General features: G+C 26.0%; 1 protein-coding gene across 2 annotated transcripts; it reads right to left on the bottom strand.

Annotated features, from left to right (window-relative positions):
• Positions 1 to 241: 241 nt before the first annotated feature.
• LOC123267572 (vacuolar protein sorting-associated protein 4) lies at positions 242 to 5542 on the bottom strand. 2 transcript variants are annotated; one of them, XM_044732276.1, is made up of 7 exons: positions 5371 to 5542; positions 5109 to 5208; positions 4886 to 4997; positions 4385 to 4758; positions 2922 to 3189; positions 2368 to 2810; positions 242 to 928 (listed from the first exon to the last, which is right to left on the bottom strand). In XM_044732276.1, exons 2-7 carry the CDS (start codon positions 5130 to 5132, stop codon positions 827 to 829), a joined length of 1323 nt encoding a protein of 440 aa, XP_044588211.1. In that variant the 5' UTR covers positions 5133 to 5208; positions 5371 to 5542; the 3' UTR covers positions 242 to 826. The 2 variants fall into 2 exon arrangements, with proteins under 2 accessions (XP_044588211.1, XP_044588212.1); XM_044732277.1 differs by having other exon boundaries at positions 5294 to 5518.
• Between the last annotated feature and the right edge of the window lie 11111 nt (positions 5543 to 16653).

The following is a 16653-nucleotide window of genomic DNA, read 5'->3' as shown; positions in this document are numbered from 1 at the left end:
CAATATTTGTTTTTTTGAATGTAATTAGTGTATAATTTGTTACAGATTATTATTTATTTTAAATTAGTTTTATTTATATTAACATATACGCTTTATACTTTTTGTGATTAAAATTTTATATGATAATAAAATTTGCTTCAAATTGATTTAATTTGTTCTTATTAGAAAAATTTAAATCAATTATTATTTCTGACACCAATCCCAAGATTTTTTTTAAATATATTAAATAATTCTTGACTAATTTTTGTGTTTAACATTTTTATTTACTCATAAAATAATTTACATAAGCTAATATTTATTTTTTGAATGTAAAGTGTACAATGTGTTAGAGATTATTTATAAGCAGTTATTTAATTAATATTAAACAATTAACTCTAGTTGTTTTCGGTAGACGTTGTGTATAATAGAATAAAGTTTTCATTACAATCATTTCATTTTTTTTAATCCGTTAGTATAATAACTATAACTAAGTGGTAAAGTGTCAATTAACCACTAAATCTATTTAATCATTATTATATTATGGTTATTATAATTAATATTACATTTACTTACATTTCTGGATTAGTGTATCGTACAATCAATAAAAATTACTATTTTAAATTCATTATTGTAATTATACTTAAAATTAAAAAAATTTATAAATAAATGAAAGTAATAAAAACACTAAATCTGAATTGAGATGTCCAGCTGTTAAATACAGTAGAAAAAATAAAATTATCATATTTTATGGACAAAGTATTTAATTTATTGATTTTAAAACGCGGCTTTTAGTGTAAGCATTAAGGCAAGGATGTAGTACCTCATAGTGGTCTAATAAATATTCATTTTATCCTTCCTGTCCAAAATCTTCTTTGAATTTCTCTAACTTCACCATATCTTCTTCGTTGACTGTCGGACGGGTTGTTGATAGAGACTTAAGCATATATTTCTGAAAAAAAAAAATAATAATAATAACTAGCAACCTTGCAGTCACTATGTGACTGCCGTGATTTGTGAACTATAAATAAATAAAATTTTGCTTTATTAAATAATGAATTTTGTTAAATTGCTCTGTACTTTTTTAACTATTGACATTTTTAAAGATATAAGCTCATCCCGATGTTACACTCATCAAGAGCTTTCATTTGAGTACCCACATGCATTTTGACATATTTTTCATATATACATATATATAATATATATAAATATATGAAAAATTGATGTGGGTACTCAAATGAAAGGTCTCGATGAGTGTTATGTCGGGGTGAGCTTATATCTTTAAAAATGTCAATAGTTCACAAAATACACGGTCAGTTCTTAATTATTGACATTTTTAAAGATGTAAGCCCATCCCGATGTTACACTCATCAAGAGCTTTCATTTGAGTACCCACATGCATTTTGACATATTTTTCATATATACATATATATAATATATATAAATATATGAAAAATTGATGTGGGTACTCAAATGAAAAGTCTCGATGAGTGTAATGTCGGGGTGAGCTTATATCTTTAAAAATGTCAATAGTTCACAAGATACACGGTCAGTTCTTAATTATTGACATTTTTAAAGATGTAAGCCCATCCCGATGTTACACTCATCAAGAGCTTTCATTTGAGTACCCACATGCATTTTGACATATTTTTCATATATACATATATATAATATATATAAATATATGAAAAATTGATGTGGGTACTCAAATGAAAGGTCTCGATGAGTGTAATGTCGGGGTGAGCTTATATCTTTAAAAATGTCAATAGTTCACAAGATACACGGTCAGTTCTTAATTATTGACATTTTTAAAGATGTAAGCCCATTCCGATGTTACACTCATCAAGAGCTTTCATTTGAGTACCCACATGCATTTTGACATATTTTTCATATATATAATATATATGAATATATGAAAAATTGATGTGGGTACTCAAATGAAAGGTCTCGATGAGTGTAATGTCGGGGTGAGCTTATATCTTTAAAAATGTCAATAGTTCACAAAATACACGGTCAGTTCTTCATTATTGACATTTCTAAAGATGTAAGCCCATTCCGATGTTACACTCATCAAGAGCTTTCATTTGAGTACCCACATGCATTTTGACATATTTTTCATATATACATATATATAAATATATGAAAAATTGATGTGGGTACTCAAATGAAAGGTCTCGATGAGTGTTATGTCGGGGTGAGCTTATATCTTTAAAAATGTCAATAGTTCACAAGAAACAAGGTCATCTCTTAATTATCTATCTAGAGATAGAGCATTTTTTAATACACTAGCCACAAAATTTTTCTTATTCTCTTAATAATATAGATAAAATAATAAAAAAATTTTAATTGTCTGAATTAATGACAAATATAAAAAAAAATATGAGCACTCACCATTGTGACCAAAGGCTCACAAAGCTTATCGCTCTCTACTTCAAGCCAGTTCATCTCAATAGCATCAGGATCTCCAGGCGAGCAGGGGGTAAGCAAGTCATCGACAATAACATTGCGATCTTTGGGCGAGGGACCTCTTACGTGTTTAAAGTGTGTTGCAGTTTGAACGAGTCTCACTGGTTGCATTAGAGCATCTCTTACGATTATTCCGATGTCAGCACCGGAGTAACCTTCTGTGAGAGATGCTAGCTGCTTGAAATCGTCCTCTGTAAGAGTGTGTGGGGTGTCTCCCAAGTGAAGTTTGAACATAGTTGCGCGAGCGTGCTCTTCGGGTAAGCTTATGTATATTCGCTTCTCAAATCGTCTTCTGATAGCGGCATCTAAGACCCATGGGATATTTGTAGCTCCCAAAACTAGTATTCCATCATTGTCATTTCCAACACCTAATTTAACATAAAGATAAAAATTTAAGTGAAAAATCTTTCACAATTTATGGAGAAAAAAAAAAAAAAAAAAAAAAAAAAAGATATTAAATTAAAATAAAAAAATTTTACCTTGCATTTGAACCAAAAATTCAGTTTTAATTCGTCGTGCTGACTCAGATTCATTATCTGAACGCGATGAACAAAGTGAATCAACTTCATCAATAAATATAATACTTGGTTTACGCTGTCTTGCTAGTTCGAATAAATTTTTAACAAGTTTCTCAGATTCACCGAGCCACTTGCTTACCAAATCAGATGATGAAACCGAAAGGAAATTTGAATTGTTTGCTTCAGTTGCTACTGCTTTAGCTAAATATGATTTACCAGTACCTGGAGGCTGTAATAATTTACAATAAATTAATATATACAATAAATTAATTAATAATTCAATTGTGAACTATAAATAAATTAAATTTTACATTATTAAATAATGACTGTTGTTAAATTGCACCGTACTTTCTTAACTATTGACGTTTTTAAAGATATTAACTCATCCCAATGTTACACTCATCAAGAGCTTTCATTTGAGTACCCACATGCATTTTCATATATACATATATATATATAAATATATGAAAAATTGATGTGGGTACTCAAATGAAAGGTCTTGATGAATGTAACATTGGGATGAGCTTATATTTTAAAAAATGTCAATATTTCACAAGATACAAGATCAGTTCTTAATTATTGACATTTTTAAAGATATAAGCTCATCCCGATGTTACACTCATCAAGAACTTTCATTTGAGTACCCACATGAATTTTTCATATATTTGTCATATATGCATATATATAATATACATAAATATATGAAAAATTGATGTGGGTACTCAAATGAAAGGTCTTGACGAATGTAACATCGGGATGAGCTTATATCTGCAAAAATGTCAATAGTTGACAAGATAGCAATGTCAGTTCTTAATTATTGACATTTTTAAAGATATAAGCTCATCCCGATGTTACACTCATCAAGACCTTTCATTTGAGTACCCACATCAATTTTTCATGTATTTATATATATGTATATATGAAAAATATATCAAAATGCATGTGGGTACTCAAATGAAAGGTCTCGATGAGTGTAACATCGGGATGAGCTTATATCTTTAAAAATATCAATAAGATAAAAGGTAATTTTTTAATAATGTATCTAGAGATAGAGCATTTTCGAATGCAGCCTAAATAATTATCATAATAAATTGACAATCAGTGAAAATGATATGAAACCTTGAAAAGGCACAAATTCAAGTCATGACCTTTGCAATGACACTAAATTTCACTACAAAAACCGATTTTATCATATGACTATCCCGGAGACAAAATTTTTCTTATTCTCTTAATAATATAACAAATAAATTATAAAAATAAAAATAGTTTTTAAAAAGTTTGCACTTGTAATTTTTTTGTTTAAAATTTCTTCATAGTAATTTAGTTACAAAAATCAATACAATTAACAGATCTCTGTTAACTTCAGAATCATAATTTTATTATATATTTATATTTATATTTATAATTATAATAAATAAACTTACACCAAAGAGAAGAATACCCTTCCAAGGTATCCGTTTACCAGTAAAAAGATGTGGAAATTTAATAGGCAAAATAACAGCTTCCTTAAGCGCTTCTTTAGCGAGATCTAATCCAGCTACATCACTCCACTTAACATTGGGTCGCTCGATAATAATAGCTCCCTCAAGACGTGATTGTAATTTCTTCTTTTCAGGATCACTGTCAGTGTCACTATCTCCACTGTCACTTTTTTTCTCCTCCTTAGTTCCTTCATCCCCAGCAGCAACTGGTTTCTTCTTTCCTTTCTTCAAGTATGCCTTTAGCTTTTCAGCTCTGTCGAGATACTGCTGGCATTTCTGGCGAATACTCTCTTTCGCTCTTTCACCTTGTGCTTCATCTTCATAAAAAATAAGAATAATAATAATTAATTAAATAATTAATTAATAATAATAATAATTATTATTATTATTATTAATTAATATAAATAATTAAATGTAAAAAAAAAATATTTATAAAATACAAACATTTAATCGAATGAAGAAAATATTCAACAGCATGCTCGTAATACTTGAGAGCTTCGTCGTAATTTTTATTCCTGTCTTCCTCAGTGGCTTTTGTCACCAAATCAATCGCTTTCTAAACAGAAAAAAAAGCAACATTTATTTTAACATTTATAAAAATAAATATAAACTCATAAAATAGCAAACAAATATAAAATATCCATCAGAAAAAAGTAAATATTAAAACCTGTAATATTGTTCCTGTGGCCATGGTTTTAAATAATTATTATTATATTACTCGGGTGTATACTCCACGATGTACAAGATCTGCGTTAATGTTTGAGCTCCTGAAAATTAAATTACATTAAGATGGGCAATTATTAACCTAAATGTTGTGATTATTTTGTCAAGAGACAAGACGTAATTTATTACAATATAACTACACTAAGTTTGACATTTTTATATAAGTATCAATGATAAATACTGTCAAAATATAAAAATTAAGTAACCTTCAAAAATAAACTGATCAACTTGACGTCATGCAGAATAATCACTCATACTCATACTACTCTTACGCGCAAAATTAATACAACAAGTTTATTTTTTATAGTTTCGCCTCAAGCTTTTACTTTTAATAAAGTTCTTTGCGCATGAAAATTTTCCAAGACACTGAAGTTAACTGACATTAAAAATTTTTTAACAATTAAATTCCATATGTGAAAATTAAATAAAAATTAAGTATTAGTGGAAATTTTTTAAAGCATTTTTTTTTATTGTAATTTATTTGTGTAAAAATTAAAAAAATTGACAGCTGTTAGCTAACTTCAGTATTATAAATTTTCGCGAATTAACGAAACTTACCGAAAAGGTCATTTGACTGGGAAAACAGACCTACCGCCATCTACAGAAAATTTTTGTATCTTTGTTGTAAGTTCGTGCAGGCGGTAATATAAATCCGAACAAAAACAGTTTCACTGTAAAAAAAGTCGCGCCAAGTCCACGTTCATAAGACTTAGGAAAAAAAATTTTTTTTTTTCTTTACAAAAAGATACAAAATAAAATAATTAAAAAATCCAAGTAACCGATATGATTGTTTATGATTTTCGGAAACTAAAAAAAATTTTATTGTAAATTTAAAAATAAAAAAAAAACTTTTAGAATGTATTTAGTGTGCATGGTTGCAAAATATTTTACTTTTAATGAAATTCGTAAAATCTATTTACTAGGACTTTAAAAAAATTGAAATACACAATGACGCACACCAAGTACGTTCTAAAATTTTTTTTTTAATTTTTAAATTTACAATAAAATTTTTTTTAATTTCCGAAAATCATAAACAATCATATCGGTTACTTGGATTTTTATTTTATGTATCTTTGTAGAAGAAAAAATTTTTTTCCTAATAGTCTTATGAACGTGGACTTGGCGCGACTTTTTTACAGTGAAACTGTTTTTGTTCGGATTTTAGTATTTTTTGTAATTATAATGAAAATTTACAATTGATAACAACTTAAATCTCGTGTTGACTGCATTTTTTACTGCAAACTATCCCCTTGAAGCTACAGTTTATGTAGATGTAATTCCAGTGCACCCTGGCGGCCATAGATGCAAGCTATGAATCACTTTTTTTTACTGTAGTTGCGTGTCTATAGGAAGGATTACTACACATATTCATTTTATCTAGTCTGTGGCGGTCACCATTCCCCATCGAAAAAAAGTCAGGATCGAAATTTCTGGGCTTACTATAGTTTGTGCTGATAAAATTTAATAATTTTAAGTGAATTAAGTGTTACTAGAATTTGAATTTGCGCGCGCAAGCGCGCGCCTGACTGTAGCATTTGCATATATTTTCATGCTTATGATATATTCGACCAATCACGTTACGAATAGTTTGATGCCACATACATTTCATCTCAATTTTATATTAGGATATTAGGAATATTAGGATAATTGATTATAATTAATTAATATCAGTAAAATAAAGTTTAAATTACTTTTATAATATATCATTTTGGAAAAAGGAGAACCATATAATTAAATAAAATTTTGCAACCTCGAAATACCGTTCTGCTTACAGTAAACACAGTCGGTAGTCTGGCGCTCCGTTTACAACGGGATTTTTGAACGGAACTTGGCGCCAGATTCTACCGAATCTGTGGATTTCAAAAGATAATAAAAAAAATTATTGGACCTAATGGAGATCTGACAATTAACGTCATTGTCATTTCGCAATTCTTCAGGTAAAGTGCTAAATTTTTGCATAAGTGTAAAAATAATAATTTTAATAAACTGTGAAAGTTAATGTCTTATCCAAAAAAACGTATTCCTCGCGGTTTTGTAAATGCCGAAAAAATGTCGCAATTATACAGTATTAATGCGGTATTTTTTCGGTTGTTTTGGTCAGTTTTTTTATCGAAAAATTACGGAACATTTACCGTAAAAAAGCGATACATTTACGCTAAAAATTTAGAATATTTACGCTGAAAATGCGGCATATTTATGGTAATAAGGCGGTAAAATGATTTTATTAAAACCATATTTAAAAAATGGTGTCAAATTAAATAACGCTCGGACTGGGATTCGAACCTTTCGAATTTTTTAAAAATAGTTTTTTAGTTTTAATTTTAAATTAATAAAAAAAATCAAAAATTGTTGAGTGTCGGCTAAATAATACTGAAATTTATAACACTAAAGTTAGCCGACGATTTTAATTTTTTGATTATTTTGAATAATTAAATTAGAACAAAGAAATATTTATTAAAAATTGCACTTACAGTTTTTAAAGTTTCTTACAAGTGAAATTTTTTTTTTCTTTTTGTAATAATTTTTTTAATAAAAAAAAAATTCTAAAAATTTTTAAATGTCGGCTAACTTAATCTTCATCTGAAGTTAGCTGACGTTTTTAATTTTTTGAAATCTTTTCATTAATTAAATTATAACTAAAAAATATTTTTTAAAAAATGCACTTATAAATCGGCGTATTTACAGTTTACAGGTGTGCAATATAAAAGTAAACCAAGAGTATACTATGCCAATTTTAACTGTGCCATATCATTTATATCATATGAAATCTCTACCATAATGAAACTGAACCGAAATAAATCTTTATCATATGAAAAGCCTACCAATAAAAATTTGTAACAAAAAATTAGCCTACCATTAAGAAACTGTACCAATAAAATTTTCCGTCAAATTAAATAAATCATAACTTGGTTGTTTTTATAATTTTTTTTATCAATTAATTAATTCATTTCCTCTTTATTATAAATTTAGTTTTGTTTATTTATCTTTTTCAAACAATTTTACCTTTAAAACTTATTATTAATAATTAATTTCAATATTATTCATTAAAAATAAACGAGATTGTAAAAGCAAAGTTTGTAAAATGTCAGATAATTCTTAAGGAAGTCCTTTCGCTCCAGTTGAGTCACAACAACTGTAGTAGTAAATTTTCAATAAATTAAAATACAAAACCCATAAAAATTCCTAAAATTAAAAAATAAATAGTATATATGAGGCATTAATCGTTGAAATTTTGAAAATTAAAAAAAAAAAATAGCTAAATACAAAAATTAATTTTCTCACCTCCGGGCGGAAAGCGTCAATTTTCCTCCCGCTGCGCTAAACGAAAATGCCGCTTTCCGCCTCCGTCGAGGAGAAAAATAGTATACACACCACGGGCAGTAAATAAGAAAGCCTCAGATCACATGTTTATTGACTTCGGCTTCGCCTCGGACAACAATTGCATGTGATCTGAGACATTTCTTATTTTACTGCCCTAGATGTGTAATATACTATTGACTGTTGTAAATCAACTGTTAGTAACCTGTCCGTGATTTGGCAACGCTTTATTTCGGTTGTTTACATTTTTATTTGCACAATATAACCTTAACCGTGTTTAACTTTTTGCAGTCAGTGTAAATAAATAAATTAATTAAAAATGTTTAGTCACAAAACCATAACATTCTAATGTCTCATGGCAGGAATGCTAGTATTTTTTAATTATTGTTTTATTTTTCAATTATGAATTATGAAAATTTGTTAACAATAAATTAACTAATAAGTATGCTTGAAAAACATAAGCGCGTTAAAGTTTAGTTTGAATTTATTAAATGGTCTGAAGCTCGCGCGCTACGCAACGTTGCCAAATCTTTTGACTCCATTTTATTTTAGGTAACTTGAGAATTTTTTGTGATTTTTAAATATTAATTTCTCAATAAATATCTCGGTAACTGATATATTTTATTGCAAAAAAAGAAACCTGAATATTTCGAAAATCTGATTTTTAGTTTTTTTTTACTTGATCTAATCCATGACTGATAGTATAATTCGAGAAATACTGCAAACGTCTGATTTTCTCGTAAGACTCTGAACAAATACTAACATTTAAAAATTTTATTTTTTCAAAAATTTGTCCGGTAAAGTATAATTTAAACCTCACTATAAGATAAATAAGGACCTTAACTATTAGAAAAAAATTAAATTTACTCATAATCTAATATTTTTTATTTTACATTGGCGGCGAAAGGACCTCCTTAAGGTGATTGGTCAATCTGTTGGAATATTACTATCTTACCAACATTAGATATTACTCGAATTTATATTGACTACAGTTGCTTTTTCACTTGGTAGAGATATTTTATGGGCGTATTTTAATTTGGCGGAAAATTTTATTGGTACAGTTTCTTAATGGTAGGCTAATTTTTTGTTACAAATTTTTATTGGTAGGCTTTTTATATGATAAAGATTTATTTCGGTTCAGTTTTATTATGGTAGAGATTTCATATGATATAGATAGATAGATAGATATATTTATCCGAACAAAAACAGTTTCACTGTAAAAAAGTCGCGCCAAGTCCACGTTCATAAGACTATTAGGAAAAAAAAATTTTTTTTTTCTTTACAAAAAGATACAAAATAAAAAAATAAAAAAATCCGAGTAACCGATATGATTGTTTATGGTTTTCGCAAATTAAAAAAAATTTTATTGTAAATTTAAAAATTAAAAAAAAAATTTTAGAACGTATTTAGTGTGCGCGGTTGCAAAATATTTTAATTTTAATGAAATTCGTAAAATCTATTTACTAGGACTTTAAAAAAATTGAAATACACAATGACGCACAGTTTGTGCTGATAAAATTTAATAATTTTAAGTGAATTAAGTGTTATAATTGATTATAATTAATTAATATCAGTAAAATAAAGTATAAATTACTTTTATAATATATCATTTTGGAAAAAGGAGAACCATATAATTAAATAAAATTTTGCAACCTTGAAATACCGTTCTGCTTACAGTAAACACAGTCGGTAGTCTGGCGCTCCGTTTACAACGGGATTTTTGAACGGACCTTGGCGCCAGATTCTACCGAATCTGTGGATTTATGCCAAAGCCTTAACTGGCCAGATGGCAAAAGAAAAGTTTACATTATATTAAAATATTTTACATATTTGATGCTTAATTTAACGATATTTTATAACTTAATAAATACTTAACAATGTATATTTTGGCAGAGTAAAAGAAGAATATAATTTAACAATACAGATTGAAGAATAACTTAAGATTTAAGTAACATTTTTGTTTGATTACATAGTTTTTGATGATTTAACTGAATTTAACAGACAATTTTTAAATATCAAGTTCGAAGAGGTAATGAAAGGTTTTATTCTTAAAAATATCAAAACTAGGCGCTTTGACTAGATCCTCTGACAACTCTTCCCAAAGACGAAATAAATGATATGGCACAGCTAAAATTGGCATAGTTATACTCTTGGTTGACTTTTATATGGCACACCTGTAAATACGCCTATAAATCTTCAATAATTTTAAATATGAATTTTTTTTTTTTATTATTTCGTAATAATTTTTTCTCACCTCCAGGCGGAAAGCGTCGATTTTCCTCCCGCTGCGCTAAATGAAAATGCCGCTTTCCGCCTCCGTCGAGGAGAAAAATAGTATACACACCACGGGCAGTAAATAAGAAAGCCTCAGATCACATGTTTATTGACCTCGGCTTCGCCTCGGACAACAATTACATGTGATCTGAGACATTTCTTATTTTACTGCCCTAGATGTGTAATATACTATTTCAATAAATAGTATATTACACACCTGTGGCAAGAAAATGAGAAATGTCTCAGAACACATATATGTTGCCCGAGGCGAAGCCGAGGTCGACATATATGTGATCTGAGATATTTATTATTTTCCTGCCATAGGTTTGTATACTATTTTTCTGTCCGACAGAGGCGGAAAGCGGCAATTTCGTTTAGCGCAGCGGGCCGAAAGTTGCCACTTTCCGCCTGGAGGGCAGAAAAAAATTTTTAAATGTCGGCTAACTTAATTTTCATCACTTAGGGTGGAAACTTACCGAAAGGTCATTTGACTGAGAAAACAGGCCTACCGCCATCTACAGAAAATTTTAGTATCTTCTTAGTTATAAATTCGTGCAGGCGGTAATATAAATTTCAAGCGATAATAAAAAAAATTATTGGACCTATACCCTGATAGCCATCTTAACTTAAACTTTTATTCAATCTACTGCCGAAATTTGTAGCCAACTTGATGAAAAAAGTTGCAAACCAAACGTTTTTACTTAAGTTGTCTACAAGTTACAGTGCAATTTGACGTCAAGACTTGCAGTACAAGTATTTTATTCAAGTTGTAGTAAAATTGTAGTACAATTTAACTAAAAGTTCGGTGTTAACTTGTATTCAAATTGGGGCTGTAAATTGCATTCAATTTGTTTACAACTATTGTACTATAAAAATTTACGGCAAACTTGATGTCAAGTTAACTGTAACTGCTGAAATGCAACTACTTTTAATCAAAGCGTGGCTATCAGGGTAACGGAGACCTGTCAATTAACGTCATTATCATTTCGCAATTCTTCAGGTAAAGTACTAAATTTTTTGATAAGTGTAAAAATAACAATTTTAAACAGTGAAAATTAATAAAATTAATTTTTTATCCGTGGATCTTATTCTTATGCACGGAGAGCCTTAAAACACTGAAACGTTTTTATCAACGGAGCAAAAATTTTCGAAAATGCATTACGCATGTCCATGGTATGATTTTACTATTATGATTATCCATGGAAAATGGATTAATAATGGCGACAATACGGCAAAAACCGTGTCGTAAAAAGTGTTTGTTCGTCATTTAAATTATTCCTTGTGTTTTGATTTATTTTTATTTTATTGTTACTAACTACCAAAAACTCTATTGTTACTATAACTATAATCACCATTATCATCATCCAACATAATCTTCGTTCACCATTTTATTATTGTAAAATGGACTGTGTTTTATGACAAATATTAACGCCGCAGTGACGAGTGAGCGAATAACAAAGAATCAAACAAATTGTTATCATTTGTTGCATACCCACATATTCATTTGTATTCATATTTACACACTTTACATACTTGAGTTATTTATTTGTTAATAACTAATTATCACCAGTATACGCCTAAACAATTATTGTTTAAGGTAATGTCTATTAATCAATATATACATATAAATATATTTTCTTCTTATATATAACTTACATATATATATACACTTGCATGTTGTAAAAAAAAATTTTTTTTGTCAATTTATAAAAATATAATTTTTTTTTATTATTATTTATTATTATTATATGATAATTTTTAAATGGAAATTTTACTTGATATAAATTAATTATTTTTTTATTTTATAACTCACTCATACTTTATGGCTCTCAGCTGTCATTATCTCTATTACTGTTGGGATAAAAAAATATTCTCGACGGTATAAAAAAAATTTATTGCTTCTGTAGTGCATATTTGCATTTATTTGTTCATTTAATAATTATATTTTATAAAAATATTTTTTATCAAAAAAATTTATACCTCTAAAAATTTCAGCAAAATTTATATAACTCTTAAATTTTAATTGTGTTGTATAAATCATATTTTTTTTTTTAATTGTCAGTAATTTTATAATAATTAAAAGTGATCGATTCAGAAATTTAAGTTAAATTTAAAAAAATTAACACATTTCCTATCAAATGTCAAGGTTTTGAGGTCGCTTGAGGCTATTTTGTCTATTTGTAAGATAACAATAACATCGTTAGTATATGTTAATGAATATGGATGTGTTAGGGTCGATAACTATTGAACCGATTAGCCGATAAAATTTCACTCAAACTGAGTTTTGATTTTTTTTATTTTCTTTCCACCTGTCAAAGAAATTTCAATTTTTTTTTTAATAAAAAATTCTTTAAAAATATACTATATATTACTCAATAATATTTTTTTAATCAATTTAAAAATTTAAAAAAAAAATAATGAAGAAATGAACATCCAAAAAAAATTGTTTTTAATTAAAAAAATTTTATTTTACTCAAGAAAATTATCTTCACAAATATTTTTCAAGCAAAGTAATTTTTCTTCTTTACTAAAGAATTTTTTTCAATGTAATTTATAATTGAAAATTATTATTATTATTACTACTATAAATTATTACTATTATTCATAATTAAAAAAAAAATTGCGGAGCAAAATATTAAAAATATACACTGAAAAAAAAAAAAAAAAAAAAATGAAGAAATGAAAACAATCTTGATGAAAAAAAAATTTTTTTTAATTAAAAAAATTTTATTTCATTAAAAAAATTTTATTTTACTCAAGACAATTATCTTCACAAATATTTTTCAAGCAAAGTAATTTTTCTTCTCTACTAAAGAATTTTTTTCCGTGTAATTTATTATTGAAAATTATTATTATTACTATAAATTATATATATTACTATTATTTATAATTGAAATAAAAAAATTGAGTAAAATATTAAAAATTTACTCTGAAAAAAAAAAAAAAATAAAAAAAAATTGATGAAGAAATGAAAACAATCTTGATTACAAAAAAAAAATTTTTTTTCAATTAAAAAAATTTTATTTTACTCAAGAAAATTATCTTTACAAATATTTTCCAAGTCAATTAATTTTTCTTCTTTACTAAAGAATTTTTTTCCGTGTAATTTATAATTTAAAATTATTATTATCATTATGACGATTATTTATAATTGAAAAAAAAAAATTCAGGAGTAAAATATTAAAAATTTACACTGAAAAAATAAAAAAATAAATTGATGAAGAAATGAAAACAATCTTGATTAAAAAAAAATTTTTTTAATGAAAAAAATTTTATTTTACTCAAGAAAATTATCTTCACAAATATTTTCCAAGTCAATTAATTTTTCTTTTTTACTAAAGTATTTTTTTCCGTATAATTTATAATTGAAAATTATTATTATTACTATTATTTATAATTTAAAAAAATTGAGGATTTCTAATAGCTTCTCTATTATTTCTTCCCAAGTTGATTATTAAAAACATTGTATCTAAATTGTTTGCGTCAATGCATCAAATATCTCGGACTTACATATAATGAAAGTGAATACTTAATTCTCGTCATAGCTTATCACTTGAGACGTATATTTTTCCGCTGAAAAACGTCGCCGTGGTACAACGATATAATAGCTCGAATGCCGGGAAATAGGTCAGTGATCCACTCACTGAAGTTCTTACACATTACAATCCTAATATTTTAACGCATATAAATATTACTGACGTCATTTAGTAAGTTAAAACATCTATACATATATACACACAATTGCAGTTTAATATTATCTAATTGAGAACAATTTACAGTAATATGATACTGAAATTAGCAGACATTTTATTTTTTTTTTTTAACAAACTATTGTAAATTATTAATAAAAAAATCCAGACTTTGCATTAAAAATCTGCCAATTTAACCCTAAAAATTTCTTTATTAATTATTAATAAACATAATTTTTTTTTATTTTAGATTTTGATCATCATGAAATCCAAAATGGAAGAAGAAAAATCTCCAGTATCCTCACCAGGAGTTTGTACAGATTCTAATTCTTATTGGTGAGTTTTTATAAAATTTTATTTAGTATAAAAAAAATTCTCCAATTATGTAATGATAAATTATTTCATTATTATTAAATCCATTTTATATTTATTAATTTATAAATATATAAATTGCAAGATTACAAATTTATAAAACTCGTTCAATGCTCCAAAAATTAAATAGAATTTTTAAAAAAATTTATTTAGTGTAAAAAAAAATATGAAAATAAATTTAGCAGATATTTCATAATTTTTTTTTTAAATAAATTATGGCAAAAAAAATTGACATGTAGAAATTTTAAAAAATAAAAAATGCAATTTTTTAAAAGTAATTTTTTTGAACAAATTTGTTAAATAAAATTAAAAAATTCTTTAGTGACTGCTAACTTTAATGTCATAAAAAAATTCTCCAATTATGTAATGATAAATTATTTAAAAATTATTAAATCCACTATTTATTTAGTAATTTATAAATATATAAATTGCAAGATTAAAAATTTATAAAACTCGTTCAATGCTCCAAAAATTAAATAGAATTTTTAAAAAAATTTATTTAGTGTAAAAAAAATATGAAAATAAATTTAGCAGATATTTCATAATTTTTTTTTTAAATAAATTATGGCAAAAAAAAATTGACATGTAGAAATTTTAAAAAATAGAAAATGCAATTTTTTAAAAGTAATTTTTTTGAACAAATTTGTTAAATAAAATTAAAAAATTCTTTAGTGACTGCTAACTTTAATGTCATAAAAAAATTCTCCAATTATGTAATGATAAATTATTTAAAAATTATTAAATCCATTATTTATTTAGTAATTTATAAATATATAAATTGCAAGATTTAAAACTCGTTTAATGCTCCAAATATTAAATAGAATTCCAAAAAAAAAAAACGAGTTGGTTGGATAAAAGTTTATTAAATAAATGGTACATAATTATTAAATCGCCAACAGACGGCGCACTAGTTACATATATGCATCGACATACATACATACATGTCAGTCGACAAATGTCTGCAATAGTGGGGGCAACCCACCGTCGGCAGTTTGAAAGTAACTCTTGAGAGAATTGCGTCCGAACATCTCATGCTTTTCGGGATCGGTTTATTATTTTTTATTTATCTTTACAAAAATATTTAACCTAAAACAACAATTCACCTGACTAAGTGCACTGCAATTGAATAATTGCAAATAAATAATAATAAAAGTTTAAAATTAACAAGTAATTTTATTCTATTTATAACTCTTATCATTTATAATGAATAAAAATTCATTATAATTAAAAATCAGATGTTTCTTCTCAAGAATTTATTTCTTCTTTAAAAAAAATTGTTTTTGTTAGTGAATTTAATTATGTTTACTATTTTTTAAGTTTCCGCGGTTTTCTTAGCTGCGTAGTTCACATTAATATCTACTATATATCTATTACTATATTTTCAAGGTCAAGAATCCGGATTATCAGTTTTTAAAACTGTTACTAGATTTTGACATTAATAACTGTCAGTGTTTTAATGTTTTTTGTTATTAAATTTTAAGAATTGTTAATCAAAAAATATTTAAGTGATTATTTTTGTTTGTTTTATTTCTTCTGAAGTGTTTTATGTTGAAAAAAGTGTCAATTAATATTTAAAAAATTTATAATTAATATATTTTTAAATATAAAAGAAGAAATAATAATAATACTGAAGTTAGCCGTCAGCTGTAAATTTTAAAAATTTTTTTAACAAATTACAATAAAAATATACCTCTAAAAATTTTCATATGTGGAATTTTTTTTATAATAATTTAATTGCTATAAAATTATAAAAAAATTTCTAATGTCTGTTAGCTTGATTGTTGTAAATAATATATTTATTATATTAAAAAAAAATTACAAGATAAGTCAAAATAA

This window comes from Cotesia glomerata, linkage group LG6, assembly GCF_020080835.1.
Source record: "Cotesia glomerata isolate CgM1 linkage group LG6, MPM_Cglom_v2.3, whole genome shotgun sequence".
Classification (NCBI taxonomy): Eukaryota; Metazoa; Arthropoda; class Insecta; order Hymenoptera; family Braconidae; genus Cotesia; species Cotesia glomerata.
The sequence above is the reverse complement of the archived record's forward strand: the minus strand, read 5'-3'. Positions and strand labels throughout refer to the sequence as shown.

Excerpts from the sequence above, each read along its gene's own strand:
- LOC123267572 (XM_044732276.1), bottom strand. The coding sequence starts at position 5,132 with ATGGCCACAGGAACAATATTACAG. Across the intron at positions 4,998-5,108 it reads CCACAGGAACAATATTACAG|AAAGCGATTGATTTGGTGAC; the intron begins GTTTTAATATTT and ends TTTTCTGTTTAG. Across the intron at positions 929-2,367 it reads GTGAGCCTTTGGTCACAATG|AAATATATGCTTAAGTCTCT; the intron begins GTGAGTGCTCAT and ends TTTTTTTTTCAG.